The sequence below is a fragment of the Schistocerca gregaria genome, chromosome 11 (assembly GCF_023897955.1).
Source record: "Schistocerca gregaria isolate iqSchGreg1 chromosome 11, iqSchGreg1.2, whole genome shotgun sequence".
Classification (NCBI taxonomy): Eukaryota; Metazoa; Arthropoda; class Insecta; order Orthoptera; family Acrididae; genus Schistocerca; species Schistocerca gregaria.
Genome location: NC_064930.1, coordinates 30423240 through 30450559, shown reverse-complemented (window position 1 = coordinate 30450559; position 27320 = coordinate 30423240). Strand labels below are relative to the sequence as shown.

At 43.6% G+C, this 27320-nt stretch overlaps 1 protein-coding gene across 1 annotated transcript in view; it reads right to left on the bottom strand.

Annotated features, from left to right (window-relative positions):
• Nucleotides 1-6267: 6267 nt before the first annotated feature.
• The window catches only part of LOC126295008 (uncharacterized), a 40037-nt gene continuing 18984 nt past the window's right edge, over nt 6268-27320 (bottom strand). The window contains exons 2-4 of the mRNA XM_049987261.1: nt 25345-25520; nt 20319-20527; nt 6268-6464 (exon numbers count right to left, since the gene is read on the bottom strand). Of these exons, the coding sequence (XP_049843218.1) occupies nt 6268-6464; nt 20319-20527; nt 25345-25457 (519 nt within the window). The 5' untranslated portion in view covers nt 25458-25520. The remainder of the gene's footprint in view (nt 6465-20318; nt 20528-25344; nt 25521-27320) is intronic.

The window sequence follows — 27320 nt, the reverse complement described above, 5'->3', positions numbered from 1 at the left end:
CTACTGGCGACAACATCGATGTACTGTGGAGACCTCACGCCCCACGTGTTGAGCAATTCGGCGGTACGTCCACCCGGCCTCCTGCATGCCCACTATATGCCCTCGCTCAAAGTCCGTGAACTGCACATACGGTTCACATCCACTCTGTCGCGGCATGGTACCAGTGTTAAAGACTGCGATGGAGCTCCGTATGCAATGGCAAACTGGCTGACACTGACGGCGGCGGTGCAGAAATTCTGCGCAGCTAGCGCCATTCGACGGCCAACACCGCGGTTCCTGGTGTGTCCGCTGTGCCATGCGTGTGATCATTGCTTGTACAGCCCTCTCGCAGTGTCCGGAGCAAGTATGGTGGGTCTGACACACCGGTGTCAATGTGTTCTTTTTCCCATTTCCAGGAGTATATAAAATTTCTTTGTTTGAAACAACATATGTTACATACATGTATTATACATTGTATGTTAATAAAACCGGCAACTGCAAATACAGAGCCCTGGCGGAAAACAGAGAGAAAAATCATCCTATGAACATGTGCCACAGTCAACTTTCGAGTAGGGGAGGAAACGCCCAGGACAGTGCCGTCGATAGATGCTCAAAAACAGAGTGAAAGCCAACATGGTCGGAGATATGTCGACTGCCTTAGTCAACTGTTGTTTGAAAGTGCGGACAAGCCTCTCCGCTGCGCCATTGGACGAAAGGTGGAAAGGAGGCTACAGATATGTTTCATATCATTGGCCCAACAGAAGTCATGGGAGGAGGATGCCATGAATTGGGGACCATTATCAGAGAGCAATGTGCGTGGCAGAAACTTGGGCCAGGGCCCAAGTGTAGCCTCTGTAGTGTTGGATGCCATTCGGACAACATATGGGTATTTGGAGTAGGCATCAATGATGAGTAACCACATGGACCCCAAAAATGGGCCTCAAAATCGATATGGATGCGATACCAAGGCTGGCGAGGCACAGACCGGAGTGAAAATGACTGTGGAGGACTCGCCTGGTGATGTGCACAGACTGTGCACCCATGGACCAGGCGTTCAATATCGCCATCGATGCCAGACCAGTTCACATGCCAGGGAGCCAAGACTTTCATAGAGGACCCCAGTGCCCATAGTGTAACAAACCAAGCACCCGAAGCCATAATTCTGGAAATATGACCACCCGATGGGCATCTGACTCCATTGCCAAGAGAAGGATATCATCGACCACAGAGAGCCTTTGGGACAGGTCGCGCCAGAGGCTGAAATCAGGCTGCATCCAACGAGTAATGGAGGATGGCCACCGGTCGACCATGTAGTTGAGAACCCATCACAAGACAGGGTCGCCAGCAGGTAGCAGCAGCAATGTGAGCAGCCCTAAGAGGCAGACTGTCCAGCGTATCCTGGCAGGTGGAATCAATGGGACAGCAGAGGACCTCCTGTTGGTCAAAAGTAGGATCAGGGCCCGCTGGGAGGCGTGACAAAGCGTCAGCGTTAGCATGGTGGGTGGTGGGCTTATACTGGGTGGTGTAAGCGTAATTATGTAAAAAAATTCCCAGCACTGGAGACATTGAGCCGTCTGCTCTGGAAGGTGAGAATGGGGTCCAAAAAGTCTAACCAAGGGTTTATGGTCCATCAGGAGGGTGAACTTTGCCCCAAAGAGATAGGTGTGAAATTTTTGGACAGCGAACACTATCGCCGGAGCCTCCTTTTCAACCTGGGAGTAGTTCCATTGTGCTGGGGTCAACGTCTTAGAGGCATAAGCTATGGCGTGTTCGGAGCCATGAGCATCCCAGTGCACAAGGATGGCCCTTGCCGTATGCTGACACATCAGCTGCCACAACCTAGTGGCAGTCTGGAGAAAAGGGAGTAAGGCAAGGGGTGGACTTTTGCATTACCATTAAATGGAGGAAAGCCTGGTCACAGGCAGGAGTCCAATCAAAAGGCACATGCAAGTGATTGTGGGGTTGAGCAATGGAGGCAACCTGGGGCAAGAACTTCGAGTAATAAGTAATGTTGCCCAAAAACACCTGGAGTTCAGGTAAGTCTTTGGGATGAGGAAGGGCCTCAATGGCCACGACATTATGACCTGAAGGGTGAATGCCATCTTAGCTAAGCCAGTGGCCTAAGTATTTCACCTCCGGTTGAAAAAAAACAACACTTGTCCAGCCCGCAGCATAAACCAGGAGACTGCAGAGCATGAAGTAAGGTGCTGAGGTTTTGCAAATATTATAGAGAGAATAATTCTTGATTTTTGAGACTTTATCTTAATAGATCATGAGTTTTCAGTATATGATATGCGGGATGCCCGGTGACCAAGATGTCATCCAAATAATTCACACAGGCAGGGATAGGTTGTGTAAGTTATTCCAGGAACCGCTGGAAAATGGTCGGCGCCAAAGAGACACCAATGGGAAGGCGCTTATACAATCAGAAAGGCGTGTTGATAACCATGATGTTCCGAGATTCGGCATACAAGGGCAACTGGTGGTATGCCTCAGCCAAGTCGATCTTGGAAAAATACTCTCCCCTGGCAAGCTTGGGAAGAAGGTTTTCCTGTCAGGGAATGGGGTAAGTGTCAATGAGGGAGTGAGCATTGACTGTAGCGCCGAAGTCCCCACACAGCCAAGTGGACAAATTGGGTTTCCATATGACCACCAGTGGTGTCGCCCATGCACTGTAAGTTTCAGGCTCCAGCACACCAGTGGCCTGGAGCCAATCAAGCTCCTGCTTGACTGCAGGCTGGAAGGGGCTGGGCCTGGAAAAAGCGAGGCTGCACATACAGCCGTAGGGTGATGTGTGCCTGAAAGCTGGAAGCACATCTGAGATCCGGTGCAAACAATGACGCAAAAGCGGAGCGCAGATCGTCCAAGTCCTTAAAGGGAACAGCTGTGGAAACGACCTTAATTTCGTCGGAAATTGGAAAGCCAAACAGTTGAAACGCATCCAGGCCAAGCATATTCGTAGCCAATGGATGGTCGACGACAAAGAGTGTAAGGAGCCGGGGAACACACTTGTACGTCGCCTGGACGACGAACTGCCTCGAAGGGGAATGAAACCATCTCTGTAGGCGACCAAACGGCGAGGGCGAGAGGGAGGAGACAACACAGTATAGCCCAACTGGGTATGTGTCGCCACAGTAATCAGGGGATGGTGGCCCCAGTGTTGAGCTGTAAACTAGCATCCTCCGCGAAAATGCGGAGCGTGTGGTAAAGCTTCCACACTGATGAGTCATCCTGTGGGACCACTGATTGCAGAGCATGGACTGTATCTTGAGGCCCTGGTAGGGCAGGATTGGAGCTAGTCGAGCGACTACGACAAACGATCAGATGTGGCCCTCCTTGTTACACAGCGCACACGTTTTCCATTGGTGGGGACAATCAGCCCGTGAATGTGTAGTAAAGCACTGTGGGCAAGATGGAAGTGGGCCATTCGATTGGCGACGATGAGCAACCGAAGGCGCCGATGCTATAGAGACGTCGGACAACGAGGAGTTACGACGGCCCCAGCCTCTGTCGGCCGGGCCACGTCGACGTCGCAGGGTCGAAACCCGTCGTGAGGCCACGATCGCCGTCACCTGCGGTCGCGCCATAAGACGCTCGTTAGCCGCTTGAGCAATTTCAAAGGAGTGGGCAATGCGGAGAATCACTTCCAAGGAGGGGTTGTCTAATTTCAACACTACAGTACAGACCTCAGGATCGGGAGCCAGCTGAACCACCACATCCTTGATCAGGAGACTGCATACGAAGCATTACACTGCTGATTGGTGTACATAAAATAGCATCGATGGCGGAGACCCTGCAAGTCCATCACCCAGGAACGATACGATTGACCAGGCTGTTTCTGGTAGTTGTGAAACTCCAGCCAAGAGGCAACATGGTAGCATTGGGAATAACAGTTTGTCAGCAAAAGGCAGCTCTCCTGGAAAGAGAGAGCCACAGGATCGAACAACGGTGCCAACTTGCGGAGAAGAATGATCTGGGGAGGCCCAAGACAAAAACCACGTCCGCTGCAAGGAGCCTTCCATGACTTGAAAAGCAGCGACATGTTTCAGCCGACGTAAGTAGGTTTTCCAATTAGCGTCATTAAAGGGTGGAAACGACGGCGGACGTGGGAAAGCATCGGACACCCAAAGACTATGAAGCTGTTGTGGTAATGCATCCCGGGAATCGTCTTTGTCCGTTAGCAACTGCAGCGGCTTTTGTAAGATGTCTAACTGGAGCTGCTGCTGTTGCTCCAGCAGACAGACCAGCTTCGCCTCCATACCAACAACGACCACCTTTTACCTCGTCGCCAAAATGTTGTTACGGCGAGCGGAACAGTCGTGGGGTTGAAGTGACGGAAAATGGGGCGGGACCCGCGGAGCGGCCCGCGAACGACAACACAGCTGGAGAGAACGAACACGATCAACGAAGAACCCTACGACAACAAGAAGAACGAGAAGACAGAGTCAAGGAAACCTAACTAGACAACCACGATCACTCGTAAACAAAACAGGAAAGTAAATAGGCTGTCTAAGACGTGGCGATATGTCCAGAGATGTACGCAATGTTAGACTGGATGGCTGAGCGAGAGGCAGGCGCTTAAGTACTCTATCGAGGATGCCGCTATTGGCTGGTGCCACCACGTGTTCCACTGTGGTACCCTCACGTTAAATGCGGGCCAGGGGGACAGCGCCACCACAGCTTATGGCGCGATGGTGCAGAGACCTCTAGGGTCTTCGACGTCCATGACGTCTGACGGGGATTCAAATTCCGCGGTGCACGGTACCAGATATGTTTGGGTACACAAAGCGCTTCCCAACAAGTTTAGTAAGTAATCTCAGTGCGTTAGAATGTGTAGACAGAGGTTACCACTTGTAAGCAAGCATGCAGTTATAATGAAGAAGACATAAGGAAAGAGAAGTACTGGTTGTACTATATCGCATTTAATGACGTTTAATATTGTCATATCAGGTAGATTCAATTTTTATTTCTGGCTTTAATGCAAGACAGTTACTTGAATAAAATACTGAAGGAGGCTACAGAGAGGATTCGGCAACCAGAGACTGTTCATTGTTTCTCCTGGCTAGATTCCTCTCAGCTGCTGAACACAGCTCTAGCCCAGCAGGGATGCTATTTGTGTTCCACCACGCTAGTATCCTGTTCTTCAGTATGGGGAGCGTCGTTCCATTACAAAAGAAACAGACGAAGAGCACTGGTCCTTGCACCATTGTAACTAGGTGTATGTAATAGACAAACTGCGCAGTTCCTTGAGCCTGGTGGAACCCAATTCTAATTGTAATACCTATTCCAGTTACGATAACAGCCTTAAATGACATAAAAGACATTCCTTCTTTGAGGCAAATTTAGTGTTATCAACAATTTTGAGTTGCCTCAATGAATACCGAGTACGTAGGTACATGTATCCAGCCAGGCCGAGAAAAACCAAATTTAAAGCCACTGACAGTGAAATCCCCACAAGGACTAACACATGACTGTGGATCAGGTAAGATTTACTCGTCTTTTCCAAAGCAACAGGTGCCACACATACTACACTCCACGGTATTAACACGTACAACACCTGACGACGGAATAACTTGCTTACTTCAGCAGGTAGCAGGTCATTAGGAATCCTGAGATGACGAACACAAGCACACATGTGGTAGCAGAATGATTCTAGCCAGCTGAGAAGTGTGAGGGCGCTATCTATCAACACTGCTGTAGATATGACAGAGAAACCTGTCATACGATACACGACCTCAGAACACAGGATCTGGATTATACACGTGATCTGAAAGGACAACAGTATCTTTCCAGGCAAGTTACATAACTGGGGAAGGTACATGCATACTCCGGCAGTCGAAAAACGGAAAATAATATTTACCATTATAAATGAGATTTCTAAAGGCTTCAAGCTGTCGATTTTGAAATCCTTGTATTTTAAGGTAGCGTTATTTAAACTGTTTTTGTAGTTCAGTGTTTCTTCTGTTGGCTTTTGATGCAGTATGCTGCTAGTACGATCGCTCGATAGAAATTGGAAATAAATGAGTGTACAATTATGGCAATGCTTAAAGGAGGATAAATCGCGACACTTCAGCAACAGAATAGCTCTGAAAACAGAGCAGATGGCATCGGTAGCGTTCGATTGCAGACACGTTTGGCCGTCAGGACTATCGAAGTAGCAGCGAGCATCACTCACGGTCTGTATCATACTAAACGGGACGCCCTGACAAATGCTGTACGAGTTGACTGTCTTCCAGGCCAGCAGACAGAGGTTGACGTTCGCCCTCTGCGTGTAGGCCAGGTAGCTGGTCACAGGTATGTGGGGCGACCTCTGCACCACGTTGTCCCACAGCTGCACGCGGACTGCTCGCGCTGCTTAACGGCCTCCAGAGGCAGGTCTTCCAGCGGACACGTGGGGTGGTCCACGGCGTTCGTCAACAGCTGCACGCAGTCAATGTCCACAGAGAGTGTAGCGCTGCTTCTGTCCTCCAGCTGCCACTCTTCACCTGCAAAAAAAAAAAAAAAAAAAAAAAAAAAAAAAAAAAAAAAAAAAAAAAAACCAGCAAGTAAGTGGTGCCCATACACTGCAGGTAGGAAATTGGGCGTTGTCTTCCTACATTATCCTGGAGCATTTACCCAGAATTATGTAACGTGACAAGCCAACACAAGTTAAGAGTATTGACAAACACAGACATCATTGTTAAGTATGCACATCTACAAGGGGTCCAAAAAGTCCTTGTAAGGCTCTCAATAAAAGTGAGGAAGATAATAGGTTTTATTGATATTCCTGCTTTGAAGATGGCCAAAAAAAACAATGTTATCAGAATTATATTTTTGTTTCACCACTGCAGCCTTTGAGTTCCGAATCCATGGAGCAAAAGTTATATTGTAAAGGAGAGATTAGTGGCGGAGTTGTGGGTGCATGAACACCTGCATTAGTAAAAACTATGAAAGGCATGATGAGACCGTTTGCCACGGTCCACCTCGTAAAGCAGCCCCTCCTGATTGACATAAATGTCCTGTATTTTCAGGCTGTCTCAAAGACAAGCCACGTATTTGAAGCAATAAAAAGTAAGAGGAAACATGTGTCACGTCTCTTAATCAGATGAGCAGTCTCCAATGAAATACATTTGCAAAAGAGTAGTTCGACTTAACGGCATCTTGCTGAACAATGCACAACCACACTGAAAAAATTTGAATACGAAAGGATTTAGGGCAGTGTTTGTTACGGAATTGTCTGACAAAGATATGGAGTAACAATTTGTAGCCTGCGGTACTTCGTTGTGAGAACTTCTGCCATGCATCGCTCGAGAGTGTTGCTTACTGATAAATGTACCATATATAACAGTTTGCTCAGGAAAAAATTGTTTTCTTGTCTAAGGTTCAAATGGCTCTGAGCAATATGGGACTCAACTGCTGTGGTCATCAGTCCCCTAGAACTTAGAACTACTTAAACCTAACTAACCTAAGGACATCACACACATCCATGCCCGAGGCAGGATTAGGACCTGCGACCGTAGCAGTCGCACGGTTCCAGACTGCGCGCCTAGAACCGCGAGACCACCGCGGCCGGCTTTTTGTCTAAGGGAAATACTCATTATCAGCAAGAGTTGGTAAGGAACCCATCTGTTAGGACCACATTCTTTTTAAGCTTACATGAATGGGAACTTTCATTTCTCTGTACAACAGAAAAGCCCGATACCTCAGGTCCATGACAATGCAGCCACGGATCGTGTGTGGTTGTAACAAGAAGGAGCCTGAGTCACGTTTGGTTACTGAGGTGTGTCGGTCCCTTAATCAACAATTTGGCCTCGGACTGTGTGCTGTTCTGCAACACTTGAAGCACATTAAACAGGTGACCACGATATCTCAATATTACCATCTCAACAACCCTTGGAAATGGGTATGACAGATTTCAGATCTTACCACGCCAGTGACTCCATATGATGATTAATAAAGTCCCATGTTGCTCAACGTTAAGAGATCAATGGAAAATTGACGCAAGTGTTGAAGAAGTCTTTGTAAACAGAATTACAAGGACGATCCACAATAAAGCAAAGGGGACAGCAAGACACATAGACCTCTGTGTAAGGTGTGACCGTCCACATACCAATCTGCTGGATACATATTTTTTATATCTAAGTACGTCAATATAGAACATACTCTTTTGACATAACTCTATGGGCATGCTGTACAAAGAAAGAAGATGCAGGCTGAATTCTCGTCTTTCTGATATTTCGCTTTCCTCCGTGAACTTAGTGACCCAATCAGGCAGCGTAAAGAAAAGTGATGGAGCAGATTTGTCACCAGTTTGTTTCACTAACGCGAGAATGTCGAGGAAAAGCCCAAAAAAATAAATAAAATTTAGGGAGTACCTTTACCACAATGAACGGTTACTCTTAGTATTCTGTTAGCATAAATTCAAAGACACCCAGAAAAATGTAATTACATCGTCTTACTCGTCTCTTGTGTGATGATAATAATGCAGCAATAAACGCAATTGAGACATATATGCCTCGTCTGCTGAGTGGATGAATGTGGGATAACAACTCCAGAGACTTGGGATTCAGGCATTGCTCCCGAGATTCCTTCTGTCACTTATCACTTCTTTCACCTCTGACACTGCTTTATCGAAATCGAAAATGTGGGAACTGCAGAATTGTTCGGAGACCCAATAATCAACTGTGTCCCACAATTATTAACTGGGATAGTTAGTTCAAAAGTAGGAATACGGCGAGTGACCACAACATGCAGTAGAACAATGGCTCGCAAAGCTCTGTGGTGACCAAACCAGGCCTCAGCTTGAGGGCAGCTTTATCGACTGCAATCTGAGAAGTCCTGATAGTTGTTTTCCTCGAGCACTGTTCATGTTCAGAGTACAAATCAAAGAAGAATGATACTGATACGCTATACGTCATCCAATGTATATAGTTCATTGGCAAATGTAGACCCAGTAAGACGAATAAGTTCCGAAAGATTGTTATACACGGGAATATTCTGTGAAAGGCCGAATATACGACTTTGATGTAGACACTTAACTTTTCTTTTTACTTACTTCACACCCACCACATGATTGGGTGGTGGGCAAGCTGCAGACACGTTGCTGCTCTTCAGCCTATCCAGGTTAGAAATGCCTGTATAGTTTTTACGGTTAGAATGAATAAAATGATAGGTTTTAAATAAAGGCATAGCGTCTCTAAAAAAACACGTACATTGAAGTTGATGATGGTGCTGTGGTGAGGATAAAGCTAGCGTGTCTGGCAAGTCATTGGGAGTCAGTTCCCAATAACTACTATGATGGCAATACAGTATGAAGCTGGTGCAGGTCAGAAAGGGTGTATATATTTCAAGGTGTTGGAGTGGGCTGGGAAGTATGGTTGAGAAGTTGATGTGGGTAGAGTGAGGTGTGAGGCACAGATAACGGTGGTCAGAAGGCTGGAAGCGGGAAAATCTACATACTGAAGAGACATAGACGCTAGAATTATAGCTGGTTGGATGAGTAATTGTCTACATACTGTTCTTGTACAGGAAGAAACAGCCAGCTGACGTTTCGCTGGAATAGGATACAGAAGGGAGGCAAATGGAGGGTAGGTATGACCCGTTGGTACAGGCGCAGGAGAAGCCTAGGTATGCAGAGGATAGGCGAGTACAATTTCGTTTTGATCCCCAGGTTAATGGAACGTATACAATATGCGACAAAGTTTGAGGAACTTGAGAAGAGTGGACAATCTAATCAGCTGGTAGAGGTTGCGTGTGAGACGCAAAAGACGATACAGAATGGAAAGGTGTTCTAAGACTTTAAGGAATGGTAAAATTTTGAGAGTGCTGAGATCGAAGTTCTATTGGTGGAAGTAACACTGGGTCAGTTAAGGCTTTTGGAAAGACGAAGCAAGAAACAAGATTAGGGGTTAACATCCTGTTGATGAAACAGGTATTAGAGACAGAGCATAACGCAGAATTGGGAAGAATGGGGAAGCAGGACAGCTGTGTCCATCCAAAGGAACCATCGTATCATTCAGCCTAAGCTGTGGAGGGACATCACAGAGAAACTAAATTTGGTCGAAAATCAAGTTTGGAGACACCAGCTTACCACAGCATTGCCTCAACCAGTGGGTTTTTCCAAGTACAGAAGATGGTTGAATGATGGAATCCCCACATTGTCGAATTTGCTGTTTTCTTGATTTGAGGTTGTTGTAGGCTGGGGATGCGTGTTTATTCCAAGACATGCGAAAGAAAGTGAGAGTCCTCTGCCCATGTCAGCAAAGAGAACTGCAGCAGCAGGTCCGCCGCCTTACTGTAAACGCATATCTTCCTCCACGTAATTGGGCACTGTTCTTGTATTGTGAGGGAACTGTGGCTCTAATGTATCTGTTGAGTGTGGGTGACTGTAATGGATGTGTTAACAGCTTAACATCCACATCTGACACGCATTTTGTTGTGTATGCTTTCAATAAATTTACAAGTAGATAAATGAAACAGTCAATGAACAGAACGCCTTATTGTTTGGAATGCAATACACATCTTTATCTACTTTTGGCTGTGGCTGTATGAGCATGTGTGGTATTAATTGGGGTTCAAATACTCAGGAGCTGCTGAAAACACTGAGTGGCATTACAGCGCAAGTCTGCAGATGATGAACACTGAACGTTTACTGCAGTTGGGACAAGTATGTGTCTATTGTTGGCTCTCGACTCTCTGTGCATGCATGCCTGGTCTAGGCTTGACTGAGTGACGTTACACCAACACTGCACTTTGAAGGCAGAAGTGGAACTTGGTCACTTCTCTGCTGTCATCATGGAACTGTTGATACCCTCATAGGCAGAACTCAGGCTGGTCTCTGACAGAACTCGTACCAGAAGCAGGCAGAGCTGGAAAAACTTGTCGTGTGTGGTGCCTCAAAAGTACAGGAGGAGTGGCTTACTGTTTCTTTCTCACTGGTGCCTGGTGATGCTGCTTAGGCGTACAGCATCTCAGTGATTATCGATTGACGGTTAGCTACAGGCGATTATCCTGGATACCACAGGTGTCACCTTCAGCAGTGTCTCAGGCCCACATGCCATGATACACTGAGGAGAGGTAATTTAATGTAGAACACTGACGCAAGGCCTGGTGATGAGAAACTTTATGCTTGCATCCCCCCTCCCATTACTGGTGTTAGACCGTCAGCGAGAGAGCACCCTTAGTTCCTGATACTACTAAGGCAAGTGCACCATCCGCTTGTTACATATTTTTTGCAAGCTTCAAACAGGAGTGACTCATTTTCAGTTACTGTGTAGTTACTAGTTTATTTTTTGTAATTTCTAGTGTGTTCGAGTGCTTACAAGGCACAGAATTTTATTTCAATAACAGTGTAGTATACAGTACCGCCGTTGCTATTGACCCTCGTATCGTACAGGCTTTTGTTTGTTTGGTTAGAACGACTGAGTGTCAGTTAGACGGTCAGTGAGAGAGCACTTCGATTTCCTGCTGCTAATAAGGCGAGCACACCATTTATCTGTTGTATATTTTTACAAGCTTCAAACAGGAGTGACTGCAGTAATGGATAGGAACTGTGATTGTTGTGTACAGATGTGAGTTCCAGGCTGTGTTGGCTTCTGTCACACAGCTTGAGGCTGCTGCCAAGGGGCGCCACTGTGGGGGACCGAACACGGGGATGAGAGGGACGTTGAGCACGTCCCACGTGTCCTCCGATCGGTCCACTGCTGTGACCACCCTGGGTACTGCCTGCATTGAGGTTGACCCCTCCCCATGGTCGAGTGGAAGATCATTCCAAGGTCTGGCAGGCAGCGAAAAACATTCTGAGGGACCGCTCGTAGGACTCCCCGGTTCGTTTGAAAAGCGGGTTTTGGGTGTTATGTGTGGCTGACGATGTCTGGGCAGGGTGGGTTTGCTGGTAGATGGGAGCTCCAACGTTAGGCGCGTAATGGGGCCCCTTAGGAACATGGCTGCCAAGGAGGAGAAGGAAGCCAGTGTGCACTTCATGTGCATACCGGGGGGATTCATTTCGGATGTGGAAAGGGTGCTTCCGGATGCCATGAAGAGTACAGTGTGCTGCCAACTGCAGGTGATGGCTCATGTTGGTAGCAATGACGTGTGTCGCTTTGGATTGGAGCAGATTCTGTCTGGTTTCGGGTAGCTAGCTGAAATGGTAAAGACTGCCAGTCTTTGCTTCCGAGATTAAGGCAGAGCTCACCATTTGCAGCATCTTCGATAGAACCGACTGTGGTCCTTTGGTACAGAGCCGAGTGGAGCATCTGAATCAGAGGCTCAAGCGGTTCTGGGACTCTGTAGGCTGCAGATTCCTTGACTTGCGCCATCGGGTGGTGGGTTTCTGGGTTCTGCTTAATAGGTCAGGAGTTCACTACACGCAGGAGGTGGCTACACGGGTAGCAGGGGCTGTGTGGAAGAGACTGGGCGGTTTCTTAGGTTAGAATGTCTCAGGGAACCACAGGAGGGGCGTCCGTCTAAAAGTGAGCACGTAAAACACAGTAAGGTACGTGTAGAAACGATTGGTATTGTAGTTGTAAATTGTCGTAGCTTTGTTGGAGAAAGAACCAAAGCTCCAAGCCCTAATAGAAGCACTAAAGCTCAAATAGTTGTAGGTACAGAGAGCTGGGAATAAGTTCAGCCGAATTTTTTTCAAATGATCTAACAGTGTTTAGCAAAGATAGATTAAATACAGTTGGTGGTGGATTATTTATTGCTGCCAGAGGTAGTTGGCCTTGTAACGCAATTGAAGTAGGTAGCTCATGTGAAATAGTATGGGTAGAGGTTATACTTGACAGTCAGATTAAATTATTAATTGGGTCGTTTTATCGACCCCCCGACTCAGAAGATATAGTTGCTGAACAGTTCAAAGAAAACGTGAGTCTCATCTCAAATAAGTGCTCCGCTCATACAGTTATGGTCTGTGGTGACATCAATCTACCCTCGATATGTTGGAAAAATTATACGATTAAAGCCGGCGGCAGGCATAAAACGTCATCCGAAATTGTACTGAATGCATTCTCAGAAAATTATTTTGAACAATTAGTTCATGAGCCCACTCGAAGCGTAAATGGTTGCGAAAGCATACTTGACCTTTTAGCAACACCTACAACCATCAAAAAGGAACGCAAAGTATATCTGTTTTAAAAAGCTGATAAAAATGCTCTTAACTCATTTTTAAGAGACAGTCTTCACTCCTTCACATCTGATCATGTAAGTGTAGAAAAGTTATGGAATGTTTTCAGAGTGATAGCAGCGACAGGAATTGAGAGATATAAACCACATATTTAATAAGTGATGATACTTATCCTCCATGGTACACAATACGGGTTTGATCGTTGTTGCAGAACTAACGAAAAAAGCATGTCAAATTTAAAAGAACGCAAAATCTTCGAGATTGGCAAAGTTTTACCGAAGTTTGAAATATAGAGCATGCTTCAGTGCGAGATGCATTTAATAATTTCCACAACGAAATTCTGTCTCGAAATCTGACAGAAAACCCATAGAGATTCTGATATTCTGGTCATACATGAAGCACATCACTGGTAAGACGCAATCAGTACCTTCACTGCGCAATAACAACGGTGAAGTCACTGATGACAGTGCTACTAAAGCAGAGTTATTAAACACGGTTTTCCGAAACTCTTTCACCAAGTCCGGAATTCCAATCAATAACAACTGCCAAGATGAGAAACATAGAAGCAGCTTAAATCACTTAATAAAGGCAAGGCCTCCTGTCCAGATTGTATACCAGTCAAGTTCCTCTCAGAGTATGCTGATCAAATAGATCCATATTTAACAATTATATACAACCACTCACTCACAGAGACATCCGTACCTAAAGACTGGAAAATTGCTCAAGTCACACCAATATCCAAAAAGGGAAGTAGGAGTAATCCGCTGAGTTACAGGCCTATACCACTAACGTCGATTTGCAGTAGGATTTTGGAACATATACTGTATTCGAACATTATGAAGTACGTCGAAGAAAACTATTTACTGACACCTAGCACGGATACAGAAAATGTCGTTCTTGTGAAACACAACTAGCTCTATATACTCATGAAATAATGAGTGATATCGACAGGGGATGTCAAATTAATTCCACACTTTTAGATTTCCAGAAGGCTTTCGACACCATTCCTCACAAGAGTCTTCTAACGGAACTGCATGCCTACGGAATATCGCCTCAGTTGTGCGACTGGACTCGTGATTTCCTGTCAGAAAGGTTACAGTTCGTGGAAAAAGCCGAAAAGTCATCGAGGAAAATAGAATTAATATCCGGCGTTCCTCAAGGAAGGGTTATACGCTCTCTATTGTTCCTGATGTATATTAACGACATAGGAGACAATCTGAGTAGCCGTCTTAGATTGTTTGCAGATGACGCTGTCATTTCCCATCTTGTAAAGTTATCAGATGATCAAAACAACTTGCAAAACGAATTAGATAAGATATCTGTATAGTGCGAAAAGTGGCAATTGGCCCTGAATAAAGAAAAGTGTGAAGTTATTCACACGAGTACTAAAATAAATCAGCTAAACTTCGATTACGCTATAACTCACACAAATCTGAAGGCTGTAAATTCAGCTAAATACTTAGGGATTACAATTACAAACAACCTTAATTGGAACGATCACATAGATAATATTGTGGGTAGAGCCAACCAAAGACAGCGATTCATTGGCATAACACGTAGAGGGTGCCACAGGTCTACTAAAGAGACTGCTTACACCATGTTTCTCCGCCCTATTCTGGAGTATTGCTGTGCAGTGGGAGATCCGCATCAGGTGGGACTGAGGGATTACATGGAAAAAGTTCAAAGAAGGGCAGCTCGTATTCTATTATCGTGAAATAGGGGAGATAGTGTCACAGACATGATACGTGATTTGGAGTGGCAACCATTAAAACAAAGGCGTTTTTCGTTGCGACGGGATTTCCCCATGAAATTTCAATCATCAATTTACTTCTCTGATTGCGAAAACACTTTGATGGCACCCACCTGTATAGGGAGAAATGATCATCACGATAAAATAAGAGAAATCAGCGTTCGCACAGAAAAATTTAAGTGCTCATTTTCCCTGCGTGGCGTTCGAGAGTGGAACAGTAGAGAGACAGCTTGAAGGTGGTTTATTGAACTCTCTGACCGGCACTTTATTCTGAACAGCAGCGTAATCACGTAGATGTGGATGTAGATGAAATACTAGGGACGGAAATTTCTTCCATACCTGGATTGGAACCATCTTACCACCGATGCGAGTGCCACCACACAACCATGTTTATGTGTGCCATGGTGGAAGTTAAGGAGATAGAATTATTGATGGTATTTATTGTAATAATTTCTTGGGTTTTTACATAATTGATTTTGATGTACCAGAGGCTACACCATGAAGTAAAGTTATTAGAGCAGATGAAGATCTGCTGTTGACTAAGATTTACAGTAAAAAAGAAGCGTGATGTGTAGGACAAGGAGCTATACAGCAAACATAATTCATTGGGACACCTGTCTCTTGGCAATTTTCTCCCACAGTTCCGAATGGGGGGCTAGTCTGGAATATTTCGCCAATGGAGGGGTCATCATAACACTTTTCAATTACAGGCCACATGTCCTGTGGATACAGATCAGTGGTTCCCATTACCTTCTGCCTTTGAACACTGCTGGCTCTTCAGGCTTCTAGGAGCGGTTACCCATGCCAAGGGCAAAAGAGCGTCCTGGAGCTCTGTCCGCCCCTGCACCACTACTGACTTACTGATAATTATTTTCTAAATTTAAGCAGTAGCAATGTTCGAATCTGGGTCCCAGGACGTTTTGATTAGTATTCAGAGACGCTACCCTTAAGTTATAGGGATAGAAACTTGCATACAGTATGACATCACACCACTTTACTAGAGCTAGTAGGAAATAAGAGTTTTTTTAAGATGTTTGAAAGTAATGGAGTTATGAGCAGCGTCTCATCAGCATTTTCTGGAATGTGTCGTTTTAGTCTTGTGTTGTAAATGCTACATTTAATTCGCTTTGTGGCGTTATGGACAGGTACTTTAAACTGCGAGCAAAAGATGTGGTGGTCGTATTTGTGTGACCCTGTATGTACCGAATTGTCAAAGAGTCATTAGGAACAATGAGGATCAATGAAGATATCTTTAAGGTATGAGGCACTGAGTCTGGCTTGTTGAGGTTGTTTCGCAACATGTAGTTGTTCTGGATGAGAGGATAATGAACAGAATGAATCCTTTTCAATGCGTTGTTCATATTATGCAAAATGTGGTAGTGGTTTTCTTCATGTGTGTCACCAATCCAGGGATTTTTTGGTCTGTAGAATGAGAGGCTGCTATCAAGATATCTCACAAGCACCCATTCGCAACAACATTTGATGGTATGTTGTAGCAATTACCTGTGCTTTGTAGAGTGTAGAGTGACGATGGGATTTTGTTATTTGATTGTAACAATTTTCATTAAGGTACAGTTGTAGCATTGAGATATCATGTGAGTGATGATTATCTCGCTGGAGCTGATGGAACAGACGTATGAATGGAATGCTACGCAACTGCTTTGTCTTGGTGTGATATGTGGCGAAAAAGTTTAGGTATAGGTTTTAAGCTGATGTTTTGGGGTGGCTGAAGATAAAGTAGGATTCGTTTTTGGTGTAGGTGACTTATATGTTAAAATGAAAGGTGAATAAGGATGTTATCATTATCTGTTGGACTATATGTGGACGTTCACAGAGACTGAATGTTGTTGAGAACAGTGGTTCTAAACTGAATATCTTTCGTGTTAGGGATACTACACAAGAAACTGTTGGGATGATGACAGTGAGTTCGACTGATGGTGTGGAAAACTGGTTCTGAAATCGATATTTTTGATGGTGGGGATGCAATGCATGGAGTTGTTGGGACTAGGATGGTAAGTTTAGTGTAGTGAATAATGATTGCATTTGGTGGGTTAATGTATGTTGCGGCATTATGAGAGGAAGGACAATTGGCCCCAATTTCATCAGTGGCAATCTAAATGGTGCAATGTATGCACATTTCCTACTTAATGTTCTTCTGATGTTACTAAGAGATGTTTCACTGCATGACAGAATGGCGATGTACTTCCAACATGATGGATGTCCGGCACATAGCTCACGTGTGGTTCAAGCGGTATGGAATAGCATATTTCATGACAGGTTGATTGGCCATTGAAGCACCATAACACGGCCCGCACTTTCACCCAATCTGACGTCCCTGGATTTCTTTCTGTGTGGAAAGTTGAAGGATATTTGCTATCGTGATCCACCGAATATGCCTGACAAAAGGCGTCAGCGCATTGTCAATGCATGTGCGAACATTACGGAAGGTGAACTACTTGCTGTTGAGAGAAATGTCGTTGCATGTATTGCCAAATGCATTGAGGTTGACGGACATCATGTTGACCATTTATTGCATGAATGTGGTATTTACAGGTAATCACATTGTTGTTGTTGTTGTTGTTGTGGTCTTCGGTCCTGAGACTGGTTTGATGCAGCTCTCCATGCTACTCTATCCTGTGCAAGCTTCTTCATCTCCCAGTACCTACTGCAACCTACATCCTTCTGAATCTGCTTAGTGTATTCATCTCTTGGTCTCCATCTACGATTTTTACCCTCCACACTGCCTTCCAATGCTAAATTTGTGATTCCTTGATGCCTCAGAGCATGTCCTACCAACCAATCCCTTCTTCTCGTCACGTTGTGCCACAAACTTCTCTTCTCCCCAATCCTATTCAATACTTCCTCATTAGTTATGTGATCTACCCATCTAATCTTCAGCATTCTTCTGTAGCACCACATTTCGAAAGCTTCTATCCTCTTCTTGTCCAAACTATTTATCATCCATGTTTCACTTCCATACATCGCCACAGTCCATACAAATATTTTCAGAAACGACTTCCTGACACTTAAATCTATACTCGATGTTAACAAATTTCTCTTCTTCAGAAACGCTTTCCTTGCCATTGCCAGTCTACATTTTATATCCTCTCTACTTCGACCATCATCAGTTATTTTGCTCCCCAAATAGCAAAACTCCTTTACTACTTTAAGTGTCTCATTTCCTAATCTAATTCCCTCAGCATCATCCGACTTAATTCGACTACATTCCATTACCCTCGTTTTGCTTTTGTTGGTGTTCATCTTATATCCTCCTTTCAAGACACTGACCATTCCATTCAACTGCTCTTCCAAGTCCTTTGCTGTCTCTGACAGAATTACAGTGTCATCGGCGAACCTCAAAGTTTTTATTTCTTCTCCATAGATTTTAATACCTACTCCGAATTTTTCTTTTGTTTCCTTTACTGCTTGCTCAATATACAGATTGAATAACATCGGGGAGAGGCTACAACCCTGTCCTACTCCCTTCCCAACCACTGCTTCCCTTTCATGTCCCTCGACTCTTATAACTGCCATCTGGTTTTTGTACAAATTGTAAATAACCTTTCGCTCCCTGTATTTTACCCCTGCCACCTTTACAATGCGTTCTTGTAAATGATAAGTTCCCATGTATCACATTGGAAAAACCGAAATAAAATGTTCAAACAAACCAACGTTTTGTATTTTAATTTAAAAAACCTACCTGTTACGAACTGTTCGTCTAAAATTGTGAGCCATATGTTTGTGACTATTACAATGGCATCTATCACAAAGCGAAAAAAGTCGTCCAACTAAAACATTCATATTTTTTGACGTACTACACGAATATGTTATAAAAAATGGGGGTTCCAATTTTAAAAAACCCATTTGATATCCGTTTGACCTATGGCAGCGCCATCTAGTGGGCGAAACATAGCGCCATCTGGTTTCCCCCTTCAAGCTAGACATGTTTCGTTTTTTGTAGTTTTTTCGTTTGACGCTTATTCCGTGAGGTATTTGGCCTGGTCACGATCAATGGACCAGCCTGTGTATATGTTTTGGCCTATGTGAACGAGATGAAATTTGTTAACATCGAGTATAGATGTAAATGTCAGGAAGTCGTTTCTGAAAGTATTTGTATGGAGTGTAGCCATGTATGGAAGTGAAACATGGACGATAACTAGTTTGGACAAGAAAAGAATAGAAGCTTTCGAAATGTGATGCTACAGAAGAATGCTGAAGATTAGATGGGTAGATCACATAACTAATGAGGAGGTACTGAATAGAATTGGGGAGAAGTTTGTGGCACAACTTGACAAAAAGAAGGGACCGGTTGGTAGGACATGTTTTGAGGCATCAAGGGATCACAAATTTAGCATTGGAGGGCAGCGTGGCGGGTAAAAATCGTAGAGGGAGACCAAGAGATGAATACACTAAGCAGATTCAGAAGGATATAGGTTGCAGTAAGTACTGGGAGATGAAGAAGCTTGCACAGGATAGAGTAGCATGGAGAGCTGCATCAAACCAGTCTGAGGACTGAAGACCACAACAGCAACAACGATCTCGTCCAATTAACTGTTCAATTACAAGTCGAAATATTATTCATCAAAGAAAATTAGTAAATACGAACAGTATCATACCATTATCATACATGAGAAATTTAGAATAATACACCAGTTACAGTATTGACAAAAAATTAGTTTGTCTGTAGCCATTATGTTACAGATTCCAATCGCCATTTTTAAAACAAGCCTCAGAATGGGTCTGAAAAAAACTGCATGTACAGAATTTTAGAGTGTTTATAGAAGACAAAAAGGAACACTTTTGTATATGAAGCAAATGTCGCAGATGTATGAAGGTCTTACCTCCACTGATGTTCTATGACATTGTTCAAAGTGCTGTTGGATGGGCATTCTTTTAGAGATGTTGCCGGGCTCCTACAGGACGGAGACGAGTTGTTTGGTGTACCAGACACTGGCAGACACCCCAGGTGAGCCGGTTGCCTGTTAGGCTGAGGCTGCAACCATTATTTGTGGAACACCCACTTGTTTCGAGTGTGTTATGCAATCATTAGCACCCATCTGGCACTTGAGTAATGTCTCTAAAACATCACACAGTCTCTGTACATCACTAGTGTAGGAACCTTCACGGACCACTAGCAGGTAGAGGGTGCACCTGTGAAATTTGTGTCACATATAAATTGTTTTTTTTTTATCTTCTCTAAACACTTTAAAATTTTGTGTAGGTAGTTTTTTTACTCCCTGTATAATAAAATAGTCAACAATACATCTAAATAGAGTAGTTAGGCTTTAACAGGTCCAGATGGAGAGTTGCTAAGCAGTCGAAAAAGTGACTTTTGAAAAAGCACCAGTGATTATGTTGGGTAGCATGCATAATAACGTAAGATCTAAAACTAGATATTCAGAAGGGTATTTGAACCTCATTCCTCAAATAATTGGACAGTCTTCAGCGCATAACTGTGAAGTGGACGGGTCCCAGTATTAAACTTACCTACAGTCTTGAATTCATCTTCGTATAATAAATCGATGTACTCAGCTGCAGCGTCCCAGTAGACACGATAGGCGGCGTACAGTGAGGCAGCGAGGCTGAACATCTGCGACGCCTCTGGCTGCCGCTCCTCGCACAGCGCACTGAAGTCGTTGGGAAAGGAGAGGTTCCATGGCTGATAGCGCAGTAGGCGATCACTCAACAGCGGCCGCCTGTAACACACAATCCGCGAGGTTAAAAGTTAAAAACCAAGCATGTATGGTTTACGCAAGAATGTAAAAGTACCCAGACTGGATTTCCACTCAGCAGTGGACTAGAAACGTCCTGGCAGGTTAAAACTGTGTGCCCGACTTGCACTCAAATGGTTCAAATGGCTCTGAGCACTGTACCCTAGAACTTAAAACTATTTAAACCTAATTAACCTAAGGACATCACACACATCCAAGACCGAGGCAGGATTCGAACCTGCGACAGTAGAGGCCGCGCGATTCCAGGCTGTAACGCCTAGAACCGCTCGGCCACGGGTGGCTAGTAGAAACAATCAACAATTAACTTGGTTTCACCTATAGATGTAATAAGCGACTAGATGACTTCACTGACACACTCAACTTCGACCTTAATATGGACAATGTTTTTGTCTACTGAAATGAACACTCCCCCTCCTGTAGCGTCTAATCTGTGACTCCAGTACACGTTGACCACGACTCGCTAAATATCTCAGAGCTTTCCACTTCAGATTTCAGCCAGCTCTCTAGTCCTAGAATAATTTGATCGTGAGAGATTTCCAGGATGGCAATAAATTCTGGAACTTTTCTACGAAGTTCCAACTTAATGATACCATTTTTGTAGTAGATCTGATTTCCCTATATCTGTACCAACTGACAAGTGTTCATGAGAGTAACTCAAACTACTGCCTAGTCTAAAAAATCCCAACGAACTCCACAAGTACTGTGCAACCCGAATTGCAGCTTTCTTTGTGTAGTACAACCCTGTCTTACAATATACTCATCTACACTTTTCAGTCCACCTCCCCAACCACTCATACCTTCATGCCCACAGCCTGACATAATATGTGCACTTTTATCACATCCCTCTATCTGCAGGTCTCCATATACAGTGAATCAGTAACCCACTCACAATGCCGATGACAGACGTGGAGTAGCGAACGAAAAATCCCCACACCATAACCAATGTGGAGTAACAATAGGGTTCCTCAAAAACAGCCCCAGTTGGATGCAAATCATGTTCAACCATCCTGCATAACACCTTATCCGGAATATGTATTTTACCACCCTAACAGACACCTCAGCTACTGCCTTTCTCTGTTCAAGCCACCCTACACCACACAAGTTCCCTGCTCACACTGACTACTGCTTCTCCACACCCGTATACCACATCAGTTACCATGATGAACTTAAGGGGAACCGGAGACGCCTATGCTGCCCATGTTAAAATCACTAAGTTTGAGGAACATTTATGAATAAACTACCACATAGAAAAATTTGAATTTTTTTCATATAGAGTGGTTTAGTATTGCAGTTATGACAGAGGGATTTTGGAGTATCTTTTCTACTTTCCTTCCAATTATTTTTTTATTAATGACTCAATTTTTTACAAATAATTGCTTTATAATTAAACTGAAATGAAACTACCAAACATATTGCCAAATGGCTATGTAACAATGTAAGTTTGATCACTAGGAGTGCTGTATAAAAATTTCATCTCTCTGGCTTGAGTGGATTTTGAGAAAATGTTCCTTATATTCGAAAAATTCTAATTTAAGGGAAATGACTATCAATGTTTCTCAATAATTTCCTGCTCTATAGAATGGATTATCAGGGTCTTCTTCTTCATCCTCCAAAAGCTTCCTCTTCTGTCTTCTTTTCTGGCCTGTTGTTCCATCATGCTTCATATGCCTTTCTCTTCTTTCTGCTGCTTTTATCCTTTCTCTGTCAATATTTCTTAGTGCTCGTACAGTGTTCACCCCAGCTGCAAATCCTAATGCCTTCAGAACTTCACACTTCACAGTGTTCCCTTGGTTGTAGGTTGCTATTGCATCATAAATGCCAAAGTGCAGTGTTTTTATGCTTACAAACACCCTTTTAGGAATCGCTTTCCAAATCAAAGTGTTTACACTCTCATTAGGATTCTGCGTCTTTCTGTGTACACATTTGTGTAACAATTCTGGCTGTGCTATGACATGAAAAATTGGTTTTATTGTATTTATCACAGCTGCTGGCAAACCATGTTTGTGATCATAGTCCTTTTTTGCATTATATTTGCACCAGGAATCTTTTGGGCACATGCTGTGTTGAGGGTATTCATTGGAAGAGGCAGTATGAAGGAACATTTCCCACACTGTTTCACGCATGTCACTAACATTACTAGTATTTTACCTTATAGCATACCCATAGTATCTCTGTAGACGTTCAATCACCTCATCAGTGAGCCTGCCTCTCCCTCCTATTGTCTTTCCATCACTGAGCTTACTTGAACCGAAAGTTTGTGTGAGCATTCGAAGCCGTGCACCCATACACTTTTGCACATGACAAATGCATTCCAACTTTTCAACTACAAATTCATTTCCATATGGTTTCAGTTCCTCTATAGTCTTGAAACCTTTGGAGTCACCATCCCAATGGTAGTATTTGTACCTAACATTGTATCTGGGAACTGAACGTTCAAAAATTTGTTTCACTCCATCCACTTCCATTGCTCCACTTGATCCACTAAAATTTGCCTCACAGATTCCATTGTGCTCTACTTTGGTTTTATTTTTGCACCTACAATGTTTTGATAATATTGCAACATCTATCACTTTTTCACTATCACCACAAGTAGCAGTTACTACCCCATTCAGGGATTTATGACCCCTCTTTTGCCAGGAACCATCTAATGCCACTACCAAATGCCTAGAACCATCGTTCATTTCTACAGATTCCTCCACTGCTTCCTTCATGGTTTTCCAAGCCACATCTTCAACAGAGGATCCTACCAGTTCACAGTAGTACCCAAATTTGCTTGGAGCCGATGACAAGTTCATAATGCCACATAACAGTTTACCAGCAGCAGACCCTTTTCCAATGGATCAAAGACCATACACAAGTCGAACATTCACGTCAAACACTCTAGATCGTCCATTTTCACCAAAGAGACTGGCATGTCAATTGTAGAAAGTCTCTTGATACATGTAACATGCACAGATTATCTTTATCTCACAAGCTGAACCAAAGTGCTTTGTTATCTCTAGTCCCACTCCTACACTTGAAAACATTTTGCACAGAACACTTTCTTTTGGCACATAAGATAATAACCCAATATTCAGTACTTCGATAATATCATCACTGTCACTAACATATTCACGAAATCTGACACTTCCACCAGTCGGCTTCTTGCTAGAAGATGTCACAGGGCTATGGCCGGCCATGTGTTGCTTAGCAGAAGAAAGCACTGTTTCAGTAATTGTAGTATCGCAACTTGGTATTAGTGTTAATTTTCTTTTCGCTATGTTCTTCCTCTTCTTATATACACTGTTACTAAAACGTGGCATCGTAACCAGAAAAACGCTTTACACAAGAAGTATAATACTACCAACAACAGGCGCAACACTGAACTAATTCGAAAAGGTAAACAGCAAAGAGACGATGTTCCGCACTCTTAGCGCTTCATTTGTCACAGATAACAATGTAGCCAACCCTTGCGCACTTGCTGTATGCGCAACATAAGGCGCTGTATGCGTAACAGGCCGAGAAAATCCCAAGCAGTTCGCCAGGAAGTCACGAGAGGGTGTTAGATGCATTCAGCGGCCGCCCATTTCCTCTGCATGCGTGGGGGAATATGGTAATAACTCCACTTCTAGGGAGAGTAGAACAATAATTCAAACTTTACATTAAAGGAGAATGTACCAATTAATTTTCGGTAGCAAAAAAAAATCGTAATTTTTTTTTGGATTTGACCACCTCCGGCTCCCCTGGGGATGTCAGTTGATCATCTTCATTTCAAAATACCTAGTCCACTTCAAAGACACATAATTCTCCAAAGTAATTCTAGTACCAACCTCTTCGGGTGTAACGGTAATTATGTACAATAGGTCTGTTTGGTGGTCAGGAGTGTACACTGATTATCAGGTGCCACTGTTCGACTGCACAATGGACACCCGACAATTGATAGTAATCACGACAGATTCTAATTGTCCATCCTATTCCGCGTTTTCCACCTCCATAACTACGCCACAATAAACCACCTAAAGGAATCGGAGAACACCATCACAAGATCTACTGGGAGCTCACCCATTCCCACATAGGGATCCATCTTGTCACCCTCCATACTGCCAGCATATTTCCTACACCACTCCCTTCCACAGCCCCACATGTCAACCACTCGAGAGACAACTCCTCTTCCCTCTCGCTCTCAACTTCCAGTATTTACTCTATGTGCTACGAACTGATTTAAAGACACCGGCCACAGGACAAAATATATGCGCTTTCTCCCCTCTTCTGGCGTTTTCCCGTCTTCCCTCATCATTCCTTAGATTTTTCCTTCGTATATTGAGATGAACATTAATTGTAGCCTTGCCGACTGGATGCCAATATATGGGCTAGAGCCGCTACTAGTGTAATTTGTCCTGGAGATGACTTATTTTTCGTCCCACATAATGTGGGGACACCCTCAGTTTTCGTGTCAGGTTCCACATCACTATTTCCACAAATTATGAAAACTTTGGATGCATTTGCAACCGTCAATACTTTCTCTAGTCAAATCAGTAACCTCGTTCATTGTGTTGGTTTTCTCCGCTCGTCTGCTGCTTAATACTTGGCACATTTTTAGACAAAATACGAATAAAAAATGGAAGGATAAACAATCAAAAAACTGTAAATGACGAGTTTCCGTCACCATCTCCTTCCATTCTGAATTAAATGATCCCACTATTTTCTATATCAGTAATGAATACTTACATGGATAAAAGTGAAATAAACTCTAATAAATCTTAGTGAGTACAACAAAGATTTGAGTGTACACTGGTTCATACATGAATATCAAGCGTCCCGGCCTGTCCTTGTCTTCTTCCATCTCGTAGTGCGCTACCTGTTTGCTGACGGTTTGCTCGTCGTATACCAATCCGGTTAATTTCGTGTGCAGCATGTCTTTCACACGTTCCACGTCCTTGATCCAACTGTGGAGTTGCTGATCACTCCTGTGGTTACCCTGAGACACACAGAAAATAGCTCAAATTACTTGCATGACATTCACGAGTCTTAATTTACAGTTTCATGTACCACTAGTACATAACACTGAAATTACTGCCAGTGCAAGAGTGTAGTACATTTAATTTTGTACAGGTACTAAAACATTAATGCACAGCAGATACCTAGTAGTGTTTTATTAAACACACAAATTTGTGAAACTAAGAGAGCTGGAGATATTTCTTAGTAGTTGACATTACAAACGTCTGAATGTATGAAAGCATACTCTTGTGACGGCAAGTCTGACTGAAACGTTCTGAGGCTGCCAGCAGCGTCGAGTTCCCACATGTAGAGCCACATGGCGTGGCTGGGACTCTGATGAGATTCAACTCAAACATTGGAACGCTTTTCGGAAATAGAATGGTCAGATTGTTGACAAATTCGTAAAAATCTTACTCGTTACCAACGCTGCGAGAAACCTGAACACATGTTGCGACCTTTTACAAACGCAGTGATAGGAATCAGCCGCTCCATATCAGAAAAATTGTCTGAATTAATGGTGCACACATGAAATGTCAGTTTCACCCAAAATTTTGTATTTCTTTTTCATGTTCTTATCAGTCTGTCTATTTGCCAGTTGGAGTGTCAAGATCATTTTTCCTGGACCAGTTTCGGGTACGAAATTCAAATTTATGTCACATATTAAGGTCTATGCTCCCTTGGCGTTGTACAAATTGTAAGCTTCTAAGTCAATGCAATCAAAATATATGGCCAGTTATGTTACATATTTTAATACTCGAAAACTCACTCATCGAGACCTATAGGGTGCTCCTCGTTGACTTAGGAAAATGTTCAAATGTGTGTGAAATCTTATGGGACTTAACTGCTAAGGTCATCAGTCCCTAAGCTTACACACTATGTAACCTAAATTATCCTAAGGACAAATACACACACCAATGCCTGAGGGAGGACTCGAACCACCGCTGTGACCAGCCGCACAGTCCATTGACTTAGAATCTTGAGATTCGGCAACAACTAAGTTTCCTGCTACAAGTAAAAGAAAAAATGAAAAAAAATCTGAAACTTGTTAAGTTGTAATTATACCACATAAAAATGTCTTTTCCTATTTGGAGATACATTGCATTCATCATCTGATAAAAGAATAACATACGAACATTACAGCACGCAAACATAAAATGTGTGTTGTAGTCATTTTCTAGTGGGTAAACAGGAATGTCTTATTAAATCTTCTCTCCCTACATACATAAACTGATGTCGCCTGCTCGCTTATTATTGTTTGTTTTTGTAGGCTGAGGAGCTAATGTGGATCTTCTGAACCGAACTTGACATTCCTGGGACCAATATATCCCCAGTATCGATACAGATTCTCGATAACACTAAAAACGTGTTGGTATTCTCGATTCCCAGGATGGGGGATTTGTACAGAACCCTTAGTGCGTGAGTCCCTCTCGCACTTGCCCATTCTGTTTTCCTTTTTTTTTTTTTATCTACCTTAGCATCACCCAGTATATTGTCCTGGAAAGCGAGTGTTTATCGCAGACAAGGGTGCCATCAGTAGTGGTCGAAGGAAGTGTGACTGAACTGCTCGTGTTCTCTGTACATGGTGTCCCAATCCTTTTGGGACGTACTGAAACAGGTGACAGGGGTTCCACAACAGATTATATTGAGCTAGGGAACCAATGCTCGAAAATGCAAATTTATTGTGTTAAGGACATACAGAGCAGTAAACTCCTAACAACAATGGAGCTCATAGTAACTGTTCCAAGCAAACGACTGTCGGACTCAATGCATGTGTAGCAAT